Source organism: Micrasema longulum, unplaced genomic scaffold (genome assembly GCF_059751315.1).
Source record: "Micrasema longulum isolate JH-2025_06_02 unplaced genomic scaffold, ASM5975131v1 h1tg000374l, whole genome shotgun sequence".
Classification (NCBI taxonomy): Eukaryota; Metazoa; Arthropoda; class Insecta; order Trichoptera; family Brachycentridae; genus Micrasema; species Micrasema longulum.
In genome coordinates this window covers 130,528-152,566 of record NW_028277575.1, presented here as the reverse complement: position 1 = coordinate 152,566, position 22,039 = coordinate 130,528, and the positions used below count along the sequence as shown (strand labels likewise).

At 32.1% G+C, this 22,039-nt stretch overlaps 1 protein-coding gene across 3 annotated transcripts in view; it reads right to left on the bottom strand.

Moving 5' to 3' along the window:
- Positions 1 to 4,097: 4,097 nt before the first annotated feature.
- LOC148282140 (facilitated trehalose transporter Tret1-2 homolog) overlaps positions 4,098 to 22,039 on the bottom strand; it is a 57,801-nt gene continuing 39,859 nt past the window's right edge. For all 3 annotated transcript variants that reach the window (XM_088225595.1, XM_088225594.1, XM_088225596.1), the window contains exons 3-10: positions 14,466 to 14,624; positions 12,436 to 12,575; positions 10,870 to 11,102; positions 10,255 to 10,396; positions 7,469 to 7,595; positions 7,163 to 7,353; positions 6,530 to 6,668; positions 4,098 to 5,696 (exon numbers count right to left, since the gene is read on the bottom strand). In XM_088225595.1, coding sequence (XP_088081721.1) covers positions 5,524 to 5,696; positions 6,530 to 6,668; positions 7,163 to 7,353; positions 7,469 to 7,595; positions 10,255 to 10,396; positions 10,870 to 11,102; positions 12,436 to 12,575; positions 14,466 to 14,624 — 1,304 coding nt within the window. In that variant the 3' untranslated portion in view covers positions 4,098 to 5,523. The remainder of the gene's footprint in view (positions 5,697 to 6,529; positions 6,669 to 7,162; positions 7,354 to 7,468; positions 7,596 to 10,254; positions 10,397 to 10,869; positions 11,103 to 12,435; positions 12,576 to 14,465; positions 14,625 to 22,039) is intronic.

Here is a 22,039-nt window from a genome sequence, read left to right as displayed (position 1 = left end):
GTAATTTCGCCAAAATACCAAGTATTTACATATTTTTCAGGTAAATAAATGAAAGAGTTGATATTTTTTATGCATTTGAATTCCTTGTTATTTTAAGAAAATTTAAATAGTTTCTATGCGATTGCTGTTTCCGGTTAAAAAGTCGTGCGTACAAAAAATGCCCACAATACAATGCCCACGTTCAGCTTAAAAAAAATGTTTGGCAAAGTTGAGAATAATTATAAAGTCGAACTTAGGTATGAGTCGTTAATAAAATGAAAATGTGCGCGTTTATTTATCAAATATATTTTTTGAAAAACTACCACATCAAATTAGGTATTTAACCACTATTTAAATTTTACTATCAAGATGTCGGTATTTTATTTTTTCGACAAATAAATTAAAAATATATGCTTTCTAATAATGTTATTTTAGCAAAGACATTGTGTGCGATTTTTTTATACAAATTAAAATTTCTAACACCTACTCGTGCGTTAGCCAGATTACATATTTTAAAAACAATTACCTACCCGTTCATTTCGGCTATCAGTGAATAATTTATTGAAATCATTACTGAATATCTACTACTAAATTATCCTTAATCAAATTAAGCTTTGAATTGGTAAATTTTTTATACCTGTTGGATTAATATTACTAATACCACTTACACCTATGTAAATAAAACATTTTATGGAATTAATTCTTTTTTACATGAAAATATTTATCTCGCTAAGATTTGTGCCATAGTCTTAACAGAGGCACAGATTAATAATTTAATTTATCAATTATTTACTGGAAACTATAACATTGTACATATACCTACGTACAATAGTAAGTACACTGTAATATGATGTACCTATTTTATAATACTACATACAATTAACAAAATAAAAATAAAAAAAAGTCTCTATATAACATAGGTATGTTTTAATTCGTCGACACAATACATTTGGTATTTTGAGATGGCAGCTTATTTCAATATGCATATATTTAAACTTTGGTACGTACAAATAAATCAATTAAAAATCTATGTTATTTTATCCAACGTGTTTTATTCATTTGTGAGAACGTTTTATTAAAAAAAAGTATTACTTATATTTATAATATTTGAATGTACATACATTCTCATACAAATTTTAATTAAGTGGTAGAAATTTACATTTTAACAATGTATTTATCGATAATTTATTTGTAAATTAATGAAAAATTTCAAATGTATTAGCGTTAGTGGTGCAATATCAAATGAACATGAGTAATTTTAAATTTACTCGTATCGGTTCCATATGAAAATATTTAATATTTTTTCTCGTATCTTTATTTGATACATGTTTAATGTCTCTCGTTAAATAGGTATGGTATCGTAATTGTGCAATATTTAAAAAAAAAGAAAGATAAATTGACGTCCTAAATATTATAATATAATACCTTTATGCATACAGGAATGTCTTAAACAAAAATATTTACAATTATACATTATTTTATTACACAAATTAATGTCCATTGTTTACTTCAATATTAACAGTTGCCGCTTTATTATTATATACCTATTTACATTATGATAATATGGCGGATGATTTTTTGTCGTGATAGAACTCTTGATTTTAATGATTGTATTTATGTCTCTTGTCGAACTAATGATGTCAGTTTTTTTACGTGTTTGTACGCTGTAAAAGTACTCAAATTAATAAAAAAAAATACACTAAAACAACGCCGGCAAATTGAGGAAATTTACTTTAAATCAGGGGTAAGTTCGCCAACCGTATACGGCTCTTCGTGAAACCACGAATAATTTACTGAGTTCTTTACTTTTTGCTCGGGGACAATATTTCCAGAAATGGTCTTGAGCCCTCCACGATCAGGACCGCATTATTCCTGGGCCCTCTTTTGGTGACAGTCAAAAACAAACTTTTCTTTTACCCGTTTACGTAGGTACTTTGACCAATAGCGTGACCGATTTGATGCCACTGGATTATTTCATATGAGGGAAATAAGCAAACAATCCTCGAAGCATTGGAAGCCAATAAATCACTATTTAGAAAGTAACGCTGGATTTGTTGGAAAAAGTGTCCCAAAATTGAATTGACAGAAAGCAGGGCATTAATTTGTTGGATATCAATAAAAAAAAAATGTGTGTGCATATTCATTATTTTGAACACAATAAAAACCCACTCATCCCAATAAATATTTGCTTCTTTTAGTTCAATTTAAAGTTTTGACAAAATTTAAAAAAAACCCCTTTGTGCACGCGCAAGGAGCATTGTGCATGGATTTATTGTTTGATTTTTCGAAAAAATTAAATAAAAAACAATATTATGTTATTTTGAGTATATGTAATACATTATTGTAATTACTTTCTAGATTTTAAATCCACACAAAATGCGTCATAATCTCAGTCATCTGTAATTTATACCTACATGCATACACAGACTAAGACTAAGTTTTGTATTATTTGATTTCTCGGTTCAATGAGATAATACTTTTGAATCGGGTTGCGGTGTTGCAGACTATCGGTGTCAAGGACCAGAGGTCCGAGGTCCGAGCCCCACTCTACCCTGACTTGATTCCTATTTTCTAATAGTGAGTTATTTACGACTCGTTTGAAAATGGCCCCAAAATTGAAATATTTGGATAAATCATAAGAACGCAAATATTTTATTTTCTTTTTAAAAATAGTGCGCACTTTAATTTGACCAAAAAAAAAATATTGTTTGAATTGGAATGATCTCGTAAAGGATTGAAGTCGATCTATATAATTATGCAATGTATATTATGAGCATAATTAAACTGAATTATTAAATATAATATGGCGATGTAACCTTTACATTTAAAATAAGATTTTTTAAAAATATTTTTGGTATGCATCCAAATGAATGGCCCATTGCTACTACTAAATGAACATCTATTTGTAAGTGTATATTGTATAGGGTAGTGTTCATGAAACAGACATTTTTAAAATACATCGTACAATTAATTCCCTTTCAAGAAATATTATTTTAAAAATCGAATCATCGATGTTTACTATGTAATCTAGAAATGTTCATTAAAAAAAACATAATTTTAGGTACAATTAAAACAAAAATAAAAATATTTGGAAAATGTGTCATAAAACGGAGGCAGGGTACCACGAAGTGGACACAAAACTTACTAGTACGAATAATATTCATTTAGTTATATTTTTTTGTCAATCATCAATAATAAATATTTACGTACAAAGCGTGAATATAATTTATGCAGTTTAAAACATATTTTAGAAACTAAAGACGGGCTCGTGGTGTAATGGTCAGCGCGTTTGCCTGATATGCAAGAGGTCTCGGGTTCGATTCCCGACATGGTTGATTTGAAATATTTATTGAAAAGGGTGTTTTTACACTAGAATATTTCATAGTCCCTGGACTGGTACCTGAAGCGTAAGACTGATCATCTTACCTCCATGCACCAAAAATGATAAAGATACGCTGCAATTTATGTATCAATACAGCGCCCTATGCACCATTACGCGTGGAAAGGGAATGCTGACGATGAGAGACCTACAGAAATAGATGAATTATTGTCCATCAAAAGTAAACGTAAAGATTCCTCTGTTGGTTTGAGGTTTGACGAAATAAAAATAGAATTTTTCCGTTATGCAACCATTAGGATTGACGAAATAATGACATCCTGTAGGCTTTAGGTCATTTTGAGATTACTGTAATCTTAAAGTCTAGTGAACCATCGCTACAAGCTCTCCGAGATCGATGCCCATGCGACGATAAAGCTGGGGGCGCGATGCAGAAGGGTGAAGATCTATGCGACATTCTATCACTGATATGTAATAAAGAACTCACACGAGAGGTAGTATCATATATGGTCAATATAGTGCAGGTAATTGGTAAAATAAACCAAAGTAGGGAACAAAATGCCGAACACTCTTCTAGTGGAACGGAAGGCCTGTTGACTACTGCCAACAGGCCGGCTTCTCCTGAAGAGTTTTAAGTGGTTTCCTCTCCACATGAGCAAATGCTAAGAAGATCCTGATTGGCCCGCATATCCCTCCTGATCCCAACAGTTTAGGTAAATTTATATAAATTTAATTGCAGAAAAATCCACTTTTTTTATTAACTTTGCATAAGCAAGGTAAATAATAAAGCTGCTGCCATATATATATTTTTAAAGCCTTCGGGAAAACAAAAGCAGGTGAAAAGATGGTGCCTGTAGCATTTATGAACACGGAAAACAAATTTCCGCTTTTGGCAGGTGTATTTTGGCCAACTTGTAATGTTTGCTATTATGTTTTCTATATTTTAGAATCTCTGCAGTAGCTTTAATTGACGCTTTTTTTCAAACAATTCTCTCTCAACTCCCACAACTACTGTGTTCGTTGGTCTTATCCTCTTTTTTTAGCTCAGACTCATTATCTGTAATATTTTAAATCAAAAGACAACATTTATTTTTTAAATTTCACTATAATTTTTTAATTTTTTTCATAAAACGCACATAAAAATATCATAAACCGGTCGACCGTTTCGTTGTACTTATCGGTGTCCGTTTAATTGAACTCTTCGAAATTTGAAATAAATTCAAACATCTTAATTACTTTCAAAAACAAATAAAGCATATTCAATATTGAATGTTCCCTATAGTACCTACCAGTAATTGAAATTTCAAAATTTCAAAAAATAACACGAAGGCTTACGTTTTTTAGAATTGGAAAACAGTATCAAAAAAATATTCATGAGCCATAAAAAAATAACAGACGTCTTCACTACGCAGTACCCTACTTCCATGGTGTAAATGGCACTAAGTACAATCGTAAGGCGAGAAATAAACATATGTATTTAAGTTCAGATAGGAATCGAGTACATGCAATAAATTGTTCGTTTTATAGGACGTCCGTTTAATAGATACTCTTCCCTACATCTACACTGCCCTGCTAAGGCTGAAAAAAGGCTAAATTGCTAATTTTACAAGACATAACTATTTTATGCTTTGCAAATCTAATTTATTAAAAAAAAATTTTTTTTTGACAAAATAGTATCTCATATTTCATTGTCCATCTTTCAAAAAGGCGTATCTCGTTTTTTGTCGAAATTGTGATATAAATATTCTACTAAAAATTCAGTTATATCAATACAATAAATGGGCATTGTAGTGTCTTAAAATAGTAAAAAAAATCCTAGCAAAATACAGTAAGATTAAAAAAAAAAAAATTAAAGGCGAAATTTTTGCCAAACAAATTCTTGAAACGTCCGTCGTCTAAAAAAATAACAAATTCGAAATGCCTATTTGAAAGATGGACGACGATTTGAGAAGCAAAAATGACTAGTTGGCTAGGTAAATATGTGAGGCTATTGAATATCCCTTACGAAAAAAAAAGCAAAATGATTTTTTTACAGATACGCCTATTAGCAGGGCAGTACACGTGTCATTATATTGTACGATAATGTGTGTAAGTACATTTTAAGTTTTACGCATCATTTTGTTTTAAACAGAACATAATAAATTAACGAATTATACACATTCATTGTTTACTGTCGAAATATTAACTTCTTACAATGTGTCAGTTGTTTAGGGTAATAATTTTCCCTTCTCGACTGTTAAAATAACAGGCTTTGTATTATCATTTATTATCGGAGTCTTTTTTGTTGTTAAAGATTGTGTTCTTCCGCAGAAATAATCTTCGATCTCTTGAAGAGTTTTGCCCTTAGTTTCCGGCAGGCAGTAGTAGAAAAATACAGTTCCTTAAAAAAATAATAACATTTAAAATATGGGAATAAGACTTTAAATAACTAAGAATCTACTCCTAATCAATGCTTACATAAAATCGTTGCCAACGAATTTAAAAATGACTTAATCAGAGACAAAAAAAGCAAAATAAGAGGCTGCTTTATAAACAGTTTGCATATAAGTTCGGATGAGAGACTTTTTAGGATAATACTATGACTATTATGTAGGACTGCTCTGTTGTAAAACAATAAAAAGGATTTTGCATTACGGTTAGCGATTCGGTTGGACTTTAAATGCGCAATCAAATAATAATATATTACTATATTTGTATGTTTTGTTCACTATATTTAAATTTAAGAAACGTTAAATATATTTTTTTACTAAGTTCTCTTATTGGAAATTTTGTGAAAATGTATAGGATGAATTGTTACATTTATTAGAAAAACTAATAAGCAACTGGATAAGACGGTACTAAAATCATTTAATTAATCGGGTTATGGTCCTGTGGCTAATGTCTCGGACTCACGGACCAAAGGTCTGTGGTTCGAATCCAACTCTACCCTATTTTGATTCCATTTTCTAATAGTGAGTTATTAACAACTCGTTGAAAATGGCCCTCAAAATTAAATATTTGGGTAAATAATAAGATTGCAAATATTTCTTTTTTATAAAAAAAAATAATTGAAAAGAATATGCATGTTATTTTGTTCTTATTATTTAAGGTGAGAGTCAGTGCTATACAAGCTCCTGACGTCACTGCGACCAGTGAAGATCTATTGTGACGGGTCCCGAGAATAGTTCTCCCCCGCCGAGCCCAGGTTTTTAAATATGCATGTTATTCATTTACCTAATAACGAAATACACCCATATATCCAAAATGTTCCATGTTTATGAAGAGCATGTGATAAGAACGGGTATGTCTTTACTACGATGAACACAAATATGTGTGCGGAACATGTTGTCATTCCTCCTACTATCCCCCGAACCTGCGGAAAAATAAACGCAATGAAATTTCAAATGCTTTAAAAACGTCCATATAAAATAGGGAAATATCACTTTTTTTTTACATTTGTAAAGTAATAAAGGTCTATGAAATACTGTCCAGTAAAAAAATCATTTTTTTGCCAATTATTAGTAGCATAAAAAATACTTATACATTTGTAATTTTAAATTCCCGCGAAAACAGTGATTCCATTGGCCACGCCCCTAATACCTCACGCTTCATGTTTATGTGTTCTTGCCATTGATATTTGTGTAGAAAAAATTCACGAATCTTGACGTCACAACAACACGTCGCGTTTTTCTACGAACGTATTTTAATTGAATTTCTTTTTTACATTTATGTATGAAAACATTTCTCCACAACATCCATGTTGATTTTAAAAATACAATTAATTATTCTAAATCCATTTTATATATTTTTATCGGTATTCGTAGTACGTGATATTTCCCTATCATTATTCTTTATTTTATGCAATACCTGAGTAGGATAGACTTCTCCTATCATGACCCACGGTACAACCAGAAATCCCATGGTACAGGCTACCGTGTAGAGGAAGATGCACGCTACAGGAATCCAGGTTTGCTGCAGTGGAAGATTGTTGGCGAGCCAATATTCTCGGTAATACAGATAAGTTCCTAGACCGACCATTGTCACCCCACAGCCGATACCTATAAAAACAATAATGCTAATAGGCTTCTTTCTTTATAACGAGCAATTCGAATTAGCTAAACAATAGATACAGTCGACACATTCGACTTACAACAAATTTAAATACATTATTACCTGATATAAAAGTAAGCGGCCTCCTTCCGCATCTCCTCAGAGCTATACACGCTATGATCGTGAAGACCAGCCTCACTATTCCCAATATTATCGTCGCCAGATACTTGTTCATTTGAGTTCCCGATTCCTGAAAAACAAAAAAAGGTACATGATGGGAAAAATCGGTCACCATGAAGCTAAAAATACGAATTTAATTTAAAATAAGGAAATACTAAAAACATATGATTTCATAAGATTCCTCATGTAGATCTGCATAAAAGAAGTGCGTGTTTTTTAAATCTTACCCAAAGGTTTTTTTTAAGATTCAAACTTTAAAAATCCCCCTCTGAATTCGGTTCAATGATGACGTCATCAGAACGTAAAATCATATTGTTTTATTCCGCGGAGGTTGGATCGCTGCATTATGTCGTCATAAATATGTCGCCTGTCGTTGATTCCCCTAATCTACTTGAAAGACTTCCATTCCGCGTGCCATCTAGACCGACAAGACAAAATGTTCTGTTTTACACAGATAACGCGTCAACAAACTATTTGAAACAATTTACAATATTTAGAATATGCGACCAATTTAACAACACATGACAATGTATGTAAATTTAGGTAAAAAAAATATAGAAATATTGAGGAAAGCAGATATTTTATTAACTTTATTATTATGCACATATTTTTCATTTCTTATCTTTTACATTTGTTATATTTAACACAACTTAAATTATTGTATAAAGTGTTTTTTTTATGCATGCGTGAGTGTCCTATATTAATATACAAAGAAATTGTCAATATTTGTGTACATGCTGTTTGTTTACCCAATAAAATAAATGAATAAAAACACCGTATCAAATAAATTAAGTTAAGATAGATTAAGTTTATAGTTTTGTAAAACGTTGAAATGCTATTTTCTCCATTTGACGAATTTCGGACTAACGCATAACGGCGGCACTATGATTATCAACAGGCGATATTATGCTCCTACCGAAATTAGGTATACTTTTGAAACATTTTCTCTCGAATTAGCATTGTTTTGTTTTCCACTGTTATGTATTCAAATAGCTCAACTTATTTTAGAATCATAATATTTTCAGCTAGTCTCCTTGGCGGTTTCTAGATGCCATTAGATAAAAAAATATTTTTCTTTGCCAATCTAGTAAAACTGTATGATAAAACTGCCTCTAATGTGGTAGTCATGGTGTGGGACCTATGAGCAGGAAGAAAATAGTTAAGATACCTACACGCACAAGTGATGGTATCTATCTTTATTGACTTTAGCAAAAAAAAAGTTTTGTTACCAACACCAAAGCAGTAGGTATTTTTCCCTTTTAGAAAAAAAATATTACCATGATAATTCCCTTATCCGAGTCTTATAATGCAAAGGATACTTCATAGGCACTCTAAAATTAATCGAATAATTCGAAAGATGTGTTGCCTCTTTAAACTTATTTATTGCAAATGTGCGGAAACATAAATAATATTTATCCCGAAATAAATTTTTAGAAAAACGTTTTTAAAATCATTAAAATGTTACCTCTAAATTAATTTTGAAGATAATATTTTTTAATTCCTTTATTTTTTAATTCCTATTATAATTCTAAATATTGGATATTTATTGTTTGCTGACAAAATTTAAATGACTTAAAAATCTTTATAAATTCCCTTAAATTTAATTATATTTTCATAATTTGTTTTCGCACCTAATGGTGCATAGAAAACTGCATTGGTACACTAATTCCAGCGTATCTTAATTTTTTTTGTTACATAAAGGTAATATGATCGGTCTTACGCTTCGGGTGATTGTCCGGGGACTATGAAATATTCCAGTGTAAAAACATCGTTTTGAATCAATATTTCATGTCAATCATATCGGGAATTAAACCCGAGACCTTTATGTATGGTAGGCAAACTCGCTGACCACTACACAACGAGGCGGACAAATACTCCTGCATTGCTAAAATAATAAAGTTGTTGAATGTTAATTGCTTACTAATCGAAATTTTTGCGTAGATAATTAATATGTTATACATAAAAAAAAATGTGGATTTTGTATCATTATTCTAACAGATTTTTCCTTATTACAATTGATTGCTCCGAACAGCAAATAATAAATTGGGTGTCTCAAAAAAGCGATATTTCAAGATGCCCAAGATCTTTGTCAACCGAGGCCCGAAGGGATGATCAATTGAGGCCCTTAGGGCCGATAAAACGAAGACTGGAAGGCTGACTACATGAGAATTTTGTAGCATGTAACCTGCGAGTATCTAGGTAATATGTTTTACGAGTGCATAACATCATTCCGCCGGCAATATATGTATATTCTGTTAAGAGATTTTTATTTTTTGAAGTATATTTAATTTTTCATTTAGATTACACAATTTTCTTTCAAAAAATATACTTTTTTTTTTCAAAATACAATAACGTATTTTTCCTTTTTATTATCAATAAAAAAACAAGCAAAAAATGCATCATTAAAATGTAAATAGTTTTATTAATTTGCCCAACATTTTTTATGATGTTACTTTACAAATATTGCCGTCACAACGACGATAATCAGTCATTATTATTATTATGGATAACTTATATAGCGCCATTTTCGTAATAAAATACCTCAAGTCATGTACTTCAAGTTCCAGGGACTATCAAATATTGCAACAACAAAAGAAACTTTTTGTATATAAATAAATCTTAATAAACCTTATTGGAAATCGAACCCAAAATTTATTGCACGGCAGGTACACACATCAACCACTAGATCACGAGGCGGTATTGTTAAAATTGTTTTACATAAAACTTACCTGAAAAATTTCAACTGCATAAAAAGTGATGGTGTTTACACCACTGAACTGGTACATCATGAAGTAGAGGAAAAGAATGCCGAATGGTTTCAGAGCTGATGGACTTAGTAAAGCTTTAACGATTTCTCGGACTCCGGTCAGTCTGAAAATAATTTTTAATTAATATCAGTTTGGTTTTCATTAGCATGCAAAATGCCAACTAAAAGCAACAATGTAGCTAAAAGTAAAAATTTCAAAAAATTCTAATATCATTGAATTTTTCCCGGTCCATTTTGACCATTTTTATATTTATAACCGTTCTTGAGTGAAAATTTATTATGACGTTTTAAGTAAAAAAAATATAGGAATTGTTAATTTTTAAGGCAATTTATACCGGTTATGTAAAACAAATTAAATAATAAAACATGTTTGTGTACCTTTAATGTGTATTTATTTGTACGCAGAGTTCCTTATCATCTTATGTTTTTCTCCGGTTATAATTTATTAAAATACTAATTGATTGCCAGAAATGCCATAAATGAAGAAAAAAAAAATGTCATTTGATTATGCCGACATTTGCCATGACCAGATTTAAGATTTTGTTTTATTTGACAAAGCCAAGTGACAAAAAAATACCTTTGGACATTGTTAGTTTGCTTGAAAAGTAGCATCTGATCAAGTTCTTTGTCCACGTTAAACGTTGATCCTCGAAGCTTGGCGAGACTGATACGGGCCTTTTCATCTTCGTTTCTGGAGACCAGGTAGTTGGGGGTCTCCGGCATCACGGTCATCAAGATGAGGGAGAGCACAGGTACCACGGCGCTGATGCTGGACAGGGCTTGCCAGCTCAAGAAACTCCCCATCACGTACTAACCAATTGAGAGAAACACATTCTTAGACGGATTTAAAATAGTTCAATCACAATGCTTAAAAATACTCATTTAAAAAGAATATCATTTTAACATGAATTATTCTTGTTCCTTATGATAATGCTAAGTATTAAGAAAAATCCGGGCTGCATATAACCCAAATCTATAAGACTAAGTTTTGAATGCGACATCTGATTGTTTAAAAAACTCTTGTAGTGGGCTTTACCAAAAACTGCAACTCCGATGGTAGAGTTTGTATGCGCGCCCTCGAGGTCAATTTTGTCTAAAAACAATAACTGCCCTGGTGGATACCGCGCTGAGTAGCGCTTCTAATGCCACTCAACAAAAACGTCTCAGTTTTCATTGCAGTACTTGGCTACGCCACAAATTTCCTTATTATCGCGCCGTCTCTTATTTGTAAAGACGCGATAATCGGGCGAGAAGATTTCTATAATACTCACTACTTGGTTCAATCCTACTTATACAGGGTAGGAGTGAGCCAGTAGGTATCTTGGTATATTTAATAAAATAATAAATAATTTATACAGATTATACACATCACGAAATTAGTTTTAATATTTTCACAAATGTAATAAAAAGGCTAACATTAGAAATTTACTGTACTGATTTATCTTGTTCCCTTTCCCTAAGACAAGCGTTCAAAACATGGGTTACTCGTACCTATGTTCCCCTACGTATGAAATTGTAAATTAGAATTTCTTAATTTTCTCAACAAAAATAAACAGTAAAATATAATTAGATCAAATAAAAAAAACATAAATTAATTTTAGTAAAATCTAAACAATGCTATAGGAGAAAAGGGAGTAAAAGTGGAAAAAAATGTGAATTTGGAATGATCAGATATTCAAATAGTAACATTTCAGCCTCGATTCAAATATGAACGGTGAAGGGGCGTCGCTGAAATAAGTGGTAGTTATTTCAGAATCAAGCAGCTACTACCGAAAGAGGACACAAACGATTAGAGCAAACGATCGAGTAGTTGTCCCGTAGCTAGTGTTGCAGACTCATGGATCAAATGTCCGAGGTTCGAACCCCACTCTACCCCAACTTTATTTTCATTTTCTAATAATGGATTTATTTAAAATATTGGAAAAACGTTGGAGTTTTTTATGATGCTAATACTGAGGACGTGTAGTATCGTACAGTTCTCTGATTAGGGGGTTGAATTTGTGAATATCAATAATACATCGCCATTGACACAGACATTTTATAACTGTTCAAAATTATTTAGAAGTTCGAATTAGCACCCGTCTTGTAATTGAGAAGTGGAATTCTGCATGCCGCGCGGACACGGGAAAAATGTATAATTTACCTGTATTAAAACTCCTAGAGATATACCCACGGAGGCCAGAGCGCCGAGCATACCCCTCAGGTGGGGTTGGGTCACCTCGCACGTGTAAACGCGCGCAGGAGCTCCAACCATCCCTGATCCAAGTCCAACGAGCAGACGTCCTGCAAAAAGCACGGCAATAGAAGATACAAAACATCAGCTTTTCATTTCATCATCATTCTCATATTTGCGCCGGATGGTGCATAGGCCAACATCTTGGCACTCAGATAACCGAAACTTAAATATTTAGGTATACCTACCAACCAACGGGTTTTGACCATTTAATCTAATAGCTAAATCCGGCCACGCTTCCCTGAGGCTTTGACTGATTTATTTGTATTTTTTTTCATTTATTTATTTTTTACATATTTATTACATCAATTTATAAACAATGAATTATTTATACAACAAATTAATTAAATAGTAAAAGTAAACATATATATTTTTTATTTTTGCTGTTGGTTCATCTAAGCTGCCTGCCTAACTAGGGATAGCTTCCCCTTTCTAAGGCAGTAAATTATGTATTTTCTAATAATATTAAAAAGTCATTACAGTTTTATTATTATGTGTGTTTTTTCAGTCTTAAAAGTAAATACTAAATATACAGTGAAAACATAAATAATACCAAAATCTCTATATCCTAAGTCCTAAATCATTACTAGTAAAACAAGAAATCAGCTTACGCCCTTCTTATTCATTTTCCTTAATTATTAGGGGAATAAATAAAAATAGTCTAGCAACCATACATTTACTGAGAAAACACATTGCTTAATTTAATATCTTAATTTGCTGTGACTGGGACATAAGGAAATGCAATTTTCTATAAAAAAATGAGTCAATCCATTGATTACTTTCCGAGATTTGCGGCCACAAACATACAGAGCCTAAATTTTTATACATATAGATTGTAGGGAAAATAAAGTTTTGTAACTTTGGCTAAAATTGATAAAATAGCAGCACTATGTAGAACTGTCGTTCAGTAGTTGTTAACTATGACAATTATGAATCAATTTAAAACGCACAGAATGTTCTGTTTCCGTTGGAACATCTGAATAAGAAGTTTATAGAAACACTCTTCTTTTAAAGTTCAATGTTCTTTAAATTTTTTTTAATCAATCCATATATTACTTTCCGAGATTTGCGGCCACAAACAATCGGAACCTAATTTTTTTAAATATGAAGATTAGCGTGCGTCAAGAAGGTATTTGTACACCAAATGCAGCGTATCTTGATTATCAGCTATCGATTTATCGATTATTCTGTCTCATGGTGTAGTGGTCAGCGCGTTGGCCTACCATGCAATAGGTCTCGGATTCGACTCCTGAGTTGGTTGACGTGAAAAATTTATTTTAAAAAAAGTTTTTTACTCTTGAATATTTCTTTGTCCCTGGACTGGCGCCTGTAGCGTAAGACTAATCTCCAAGTAACAAAAAATGATCAAGATACGCTGTGTTTGGTGTGTTAATGCAGTGCCTTATGTACCATGGGTGTGGAAAGAGAATGATGATGGAAGGTAAGATTACTGGTGTTCTCTCTATCTTAACAACTCCCTAAAGAGTGGAATCCAGCCGCATTGTTTGTAGACAGCGCGCTGACAAACAATTCAACATACGTACTCAAAATTTTATTGAAACATTTATGTAGGTACAATGATCCTTTTGAGTTTTATTGTATATATTGCAACAGAGATGGAGAAAATCAGGCATTTACTGCACTAATCACCTGTCATTGGCTGGTTTAAGTTATCACTTTACACACTGCGTAACATCCACTACTCAGCCTATGTTTGAATATCCACATTGGTTCAATCCTTCCATATGTTGATTTTTGTGATTTAAAGGGAAGGAAATCTTTATCGACGTGGGTAAGATTCACCTGACTATCATTTCACTTACTAGGCAATGTCCGAAAACACTTTTTAAATTTATTACTTCTTATTGGACCATTTGGCTTAATCAACAATATATTATGTACATACTATACTATTATAAAGTAATATATTGCGTTGTTACCTATGTATATCATTTCTATGTTCTGAGCGCTAGCAATGAGAATCCAGCCGAAAATGAGAGGAATTTCAGTAAATATAAGGGTCAACTTTCTTCCTATGGCGTCCATCAGATAACCTCCCAGGATGCATCCAAGTGGCGTACTGGCCGAGCTCAAACTGGCTACGAACAAATGAAGAAAACATTCATTGAAAATAATTAATTTAATAATAAGTATATAATTCAATTTAAAGAGACATCTTAAACATTATGAATAATATGTTATACAATCTTGACTACCTTTACAATATACATAATTTGGAAACATGTTTGTACAACCTGGATTTTGATTGCAATGGGAAGTTATTGTATTCAATTGTCTATGGAGTAAAATTGAATTTTCTAATTTTCCGTACTAAAATGTATATATTTGATTGAGAAAATTTGAAGTATCTTCGTATTCAAACTGTAATTAAAACACGTTCACGTACTTTTTAAATACGAATATAAATATTGTCATACAGAAAATTCGATTTTACAGTATTATATCTCTTCGCCACTAAAACAGTTTGGGATGAAGATGGATTGGCATGTTTTAGCTTGAAGTCTTATACGTTTATCGTGTTTATGAATATACATATTGTATACCATTATTTATGGCCCTTGTTTGTCTTTGCTACATAGTTTTATGTACTTTTTGTTCAGTTTCTTCACTCATATTTCTTCGTCTAACTGTTATAATGAAGAATTCCAGCCCAACTCAAAATTAAATTTTAAAAATGTTTTCGTGTACACGTGAATATTTAAAAATTTTGGAGGAGGATGAAATATCTCAAAAACGCACGCAAAAATAAATAAAAAAAGTTAAAAATAGTATTCATTTTAAAATCGTAAATAATGACGTCACTCCTTATATCTACGTGTAGTATTTCCGGTTTCCGCTTTTTAAAGCTTTAGGGGCTTTAGCCCCCGCAACGTTTTGACCATACAAAAAAAAGGAGTATAATTTGACATTTCAACCAGAGATTATGTCAACTTTCTAGGTTTTTCTAAATCGAAGCGTTCGTAAAAACAACCATAACATAGAAATGAACAAATTACGATCAACTAAATGAAGTAATCAAAGCAATATTTCATAGATTCTTGCCAGGTCAGTGAAAGTAAGAACGCCAACCGTTTCATGACGTCACTACTGAAAAGTGACACACTGATTAAAGTCATTTGGCGCAGTATTTGATAAATGTAACTTTAAAAAATCATATCTTAGTAAATAACGCACAAAAAAATATATATATCTGTATATATATTTGCTTACTTAAATAGTACGCTAATAGAAAAAAAAAATAGAAAACAGTGGAATTCCTCATTGGCTTAGGCCGTTTATATAATAAATAAAATACATTATAAATTAGAAATAACTGTCGACTTCTCAACTTTCCTGTAGAGGAAAGAAAATAGGTTAATTGGGTAGGTATTGCGAGTGATTAGGTATTATTTAATAAGTCATATTACTTCGCACACTACCAGTTTACCGGTACATATCGAGACTATACTCAACAACTCAACTTCTCTCCGTCTACCTCGGTATGCTCTACCGACTTGTTATCTCGACGTCATATGATCGAGTTCAACCAATAAATAAAACCAAAAATTTACTCCGCGTTCCAACATTTAAATATATCTCATTATTATTTTAAATAGGCTTCTACGATAAAAAGTGACTAGGGTCAAAGCATCAATCAATGATCGTTTAAGGTTCAGCTTGTAGTGAAATCCACATTAAAGGTATAAATTTCATTATTTAAGCGTACAAAATAAAAGAAAACAATAAAAAACACATTAATTTTTCCAAGTACTTTTCTTTTTTTATTGAAATACGAGTATCACAATACAAAATAATTAATATTACTAAAAAATAGCAGAATCACCAGTGAAAGACCACTACCACCTGAGTAAAAATAATACTCAGATTTAGTTATATGTAACATTATAAAACACCGTAACACATTTGAATATGGATATATTTAAAGAATTGCATAAGAAATAGCATCAAATAAAACATTTACCACACCTTTCTTTATAAAAACACTATCAATCTCAGAACAATAACGGGAAGACGCACTATTACCTTTTGACAACTCATACTTCAAAACTAATAGATTTGTTTCTTCCCAAAAGATGTGTCCGCCTACTGCTTTTGTCGTAGTTTCTAGTGTTAAAAGTTTTTTGACTGGACACATGTAGCAATTCTTATTATAATGTGTTTTATTAACCGATGGTCATTTACTGGGGGGTTGTCATTTACTGGTGCTTTGACCCTACTTCAAAGCGATTGTAAACTCAAATAAATCCCAATTATATATTTGATAATATTTGACATTATTATATGACTTTTGACAATAACCAAGATGGTATACTTAACTTTCGTCAGTATTTATCTACATAGGTTTTACAAAATCGGCTGTTTTGACATCTTGATACATGCACTCTGAACGATGGAAAAAAGTAGGAAAAAGATAATAACATTATTTTTTTAATGATGGCAATGTTTTTGTGGCTAGATGCTTTTACATGCTAATAGGGTAGCATTTACCCACCGCATCTAGCTATTCGGGTTGAAAACCGACAGTTCTGTCAGAATTTAATAATTTCTTCTTCATAAATTACTTATTTCTCTCTCGTATTTCATAAAGGCTTTTAAGAAAAAAATTGTCCACCCCAGAACCACACAAAAACTAAATAAATTGTAATTAATGCAAAAATTGCTCATATCTTCGTGATCGCTCGGGAGAATTTATTTATATACCGTCACGGTGAAGGTATGACGTCCTTAATAGAGATGCCACGAATAGTAATTTGGCCGAATACCGAATATTCAGCCACGCTTTCGGCCAAAGTTCCGAATATTCGGCAACACATGTGAGTATTTCGCGCATGACAGGTTACGACCTGTCTCATTGCGGTGCGTGCGGGGGTGATGGAGCGGGAATTTGGGAATATTATGAGATTTGTAGTGAAGATAATAAACTGGTGCTAGATAAGAAGATAATAAACTATGTGCTTGTTGTGTAACAACAAGATCACGTGAGGTATTATTTATAAGGAAAAGCGCAATCGTTTGCTACTAACAATTGCTGGAAAAATTGTTTTCATTCATCACTACTTACCACTGATAGATTTTAAATACTAAACGGGTAATTACTCAATTATAATAGTAAAACTAATTTGTGATTAAAATAGATACATTTTGGGGTAATTTGTGCGTTATTTTTTATAATTCGGTATTCAGTATTCGGACAAATAGTACACAGTGTTCGGACAAATATCGAATATTAAAAGTAGTTTTTTTTAATCAAAAAACAAATATTTTCATTTTTATAATTTAGCCAAATATCAATTTTAATCAGTTTCAAAGGTCTTTCTCAAAGAGTTTAAAAATCTCACTATTAGAAAATGAAAATCAAGTTGGGGTAGAGTGGGGTTCGAACCTCGGATTCATGAGTCGATTCTAGCAATTTTATCAATAGATGCATTAATGAGCTATCCATTCGCTTAAATTTAAATATGCAGGTTATCTGTACCATTCTAAATATATTTGATTAATTAATGTATATATTTAATTAAAAACAGAATTACAGCAGATGGATTTGTAAATTTAACAAGAAACATAAGTTGTTAGCTTTTAACCATAGTCGATACGGAATAATCAAAATATTTCATCATAATTTGATATTACAAATTCTATACAACATTGATTGAATTTATATGATGATCTTATATTTTATGGAAATAAGATGCATGGTAACTTAATTTAAATTCCTTTAAAAAAAAAAGATTTTGGAGTTTTAGTACGTACGTCTTTTAACAATTGAAATAAATAATATGTTTGATTGGAGCGACCAATATCAAATAATAAGCAATACATTAGATTGTAGCCCAAATTAGTTGAAAACTTAAATAACTGTAATTGAATTTAATTAGAACTCATTAAGTGTTTTTTTTTAAATAAATTATTTTATAATGTGTTCCTCTTCCGGCTTGTGGGGTTTGAATTTTGTACACTAGTTAGCCAGATATACATACAAGAAAACCGGATATAATTTAAATACTCAGATAATCCATTTTAGATACCCCTAGAAAAGTTTTCGAAGCAACACTTATTTTTAAATATAAAAAAAAAAATTACATAAACAATTTTCATAAAAATGTGCTTTAAACGGTTTATGGTTTGTTATAATATGGTCCCTTAATGAGTTATTTGCCAAAAACTTTCTGAGAATTTAAAAAATTAGATTAATAAATAAATAATATAACGGATTAATTTTTATTTTTCACTTATTAAAACAAAAAAACGATAATAAAATAAAATCGTAATATTTGAAAATATGTTAAGCTGCTAATTTAACATTTATTTTGTGCTAAAAAAGTAGTGCAAATTTTAATTATAACATATTATGAATTTTGGTCCCCAAGTTTCCAAAATGGTTTTAGTTATCATTTTGTTATGTGTAAACTTACAATATATTATATTTAACGTTGGATCATTTTCTTATTTAAGTACTCGCACAATAAAATCGTATGAAATTGCCCCACCATAAACGTCCATAGTGAGCATCTTAAATAATTATAATTATATGCCCATGTTTCATTGTTGAGCTAACGCAAACTCATTCTGGGATAGATACAATTAAAGATTATCAGGAAAACATAATTTAGTTGAACATAATTCAAACAAAAATGGTCAAATCTCGAAAACTTTAATCCCAATAATTTATTATTATACGCAGTATCTATTGCCTGCTGTAAAAAGTAATAAAAATAAGATTCAATAGGTGATCTAGGATTTAAAGTCACTTCCCTGAATTTAATTATCTCCGATAGACATTACATAAATTTGTTTATGAAACTCACTACCATAATCAATATCAATGTGACGATGACTAATTTGCATATTTTTTTAATTGGTTATAATTATCTTAACACAATTGAAAATGAGTGCTAAAATCAAAGACGTAAAACGTTTTATTTTGGAACGAATGTCTCATTGTATTAATGTAAATATAGCACTAAGACTTGCTTAGGAAAATTTGCAGTTTATGTAGGTTAGGGTAGTGAGATTTTGTTTTGTTTGCGAAAGTCTCATTATTTTGGCAAATCAACTTACTATGGGAAACCTTTCAGTGTGAGAGTAATTATTGTTTGTTTTATTAACTGACACGATGTCATACACTTCTACTTGCGCATAAAATATTGAACTACGAGAGTAGGCTGAAAACTAATGCACACATGCTTGTAGAATGCGAACGAAATGACCTTTAGAAGCGCGCCAGGTGACATGTGGACGTAACATTCCTCCTCTATACGCATGCGCAGGTTTGAAGGCGTTACGTTCATCTAGTGTATTTTGAGAAGTAAAAGTATGGAGAAGTGTTCTAGTGCTATGTCAACGCGAGACAATCTGTGAGCTGTTATCGAATTTTGAAATGCTGAAAAAGAGACTCCTCATCGCTGTTTAATGACTATTTATAGTGACGACGATATTGATAGGTCTACTGTAAATCAATGAGTACTAAAATGTTGTAGTTGCGAGCCTTGAAAAGTCATAATTGTTGCTAAAACACGCAGCGGACGTCCGATCACTGCCACAGACGATAAACATCGCAAACTTTTCGACAATTTACCGTAAACCATATTGGAATATCCAAGTAATGTGTCGGCTTCATTATTAAACAATTGGGATACCGCTAAATCTTGCGACATGACAACGCTTGTCCACACAACTCGCGCGCAACTAAAGAGGCTCTGTGAAACCTGAAGTTTGAACCGATTTCACACCCTCCTTACTCCCTCGATCGCGTCTTGCGATTGATATTTTTTCCTCTACTCATGATTGACTTTAGGGGTGATTATTTTACCTCGGACGACGAGCTGATGGCAACTATCAAGTCCTGTAATTAGAGAAAAATCTGAAGAATTTTCCAGTGACGGAATGAAAAAACTTGTGTGTGTGTCAGGATTGGTTTTCGGCTGCAGATGCAAGCTCAAGAACAATAAAATATTGCTGTGTATGTAGAACCAATATTTAAAGCCAATATTTTACGACCACCCTATCGGGAATCGAATCCAGAACTTCCAGGGCAACCACTTATTTAGGAGGCAGACTTTTCCCTATTCTTTTTTGCTTATAACAGTCATCGAGTTAAAAATATTAGTCCGGAGTTCTGGTTCTATTTCATACTCATAACTGTTTTCTTATCCGCCCGGACATAAAAAACTTCAGTCCTACTTGATTTTTCGGCATTTTATATCCAAATTCAAATAATGTACCTTTCGCAAACGAGTGGAGGCGTTAAAAAAAATATTAAAAAAATAATAACAAACAAACAAACAAACTAACCATCACGCCGTTTCTCCGTAAGGGTAGGCAGTGAGGATAGAACGCCACAACAATCTATCTTTGCATACATATCTCGCTTCCTCTACATTCATACATCTTCTCATGCACGCGCGCCGATTACTCCGACTTTTGACATGTCCATCTTTAAGTATTTGTTGGATTTGGTCATGCCATGTCTTTCTCGGTCTTCCTCTATTTCTGCATCCATCAACATTCGCATTGTAAATATTCTTAGCCGTTCTCTCGCTGTCCATTCGTTCTACATGTCCAAACCAGCGCAGAGCTCCTTTATTGATTTTGTCAATAATGCTAGTCTCAGCCGTGATACGATAGATGCACAAATGTTGAGATCCGTAAATTATGTAAAAAATAATAAAAAAATAATAATTTACCTATATACTTATAAGATTAATCCTTTTGGTAAAGTTATGAACATCAAAAAATATATATTTCAAGGTATTCATAACACGAGAAAATATGACAATACTATATGAATGTGAAAGGGAGTAAATGGAAGCTATCTCTTCATATTGGCATTATTCTTCTTCGTCTTCTTCTTTTCCACGTCCGTTCTTAAGTGGAGCATGTGGACATCACCAGTTGCCTTCGGGAGACCCTATCGCCAGCTAGCATTCTCGCCTCCCCCCACTTCAATCCGGCACCCCTCAGCTCCGCCGAATAAAGTCGAAAGATCGTCATTGACGGCCTTCCAGGACGGCGTGAGCCCGCAGGTTTAAAGAAGAGGCAACTTGGGTTTAGGTTCTCCCGAGGCGTGCGCGGCACGCGTCTAAGCCAGGTCCACTGCCGCATCCTCGAGGCGCTCGTTATAGGAGGCTGCTGCACATTACGCACGCGCAATACGCACACTGGCATTACAATTGTCAATTTTGATAACAGATTTATTTATATGTTTATTTTACCGATGAGAAATATGGCACGACTACTGATAATAAAAATCCATAAGCAATGTTAGTAAATTAACATAAATACAGTAAAAAAGTCTACGATGTATGCAAGAAAGGCGATTTGCTTTTGAATGTTGATAAATCGAAAGTGATGGTTTTTGGAAGGGATGAAAATATAACTAAATGTGAGATCAGCGTGAACGGAGATATTCTGAATCAGGTAGAAGAATTTTTGAATCTGCAGACACTGACACTGCATATCGAGGATATTAACTTATTTCATTAAAATTAAAATA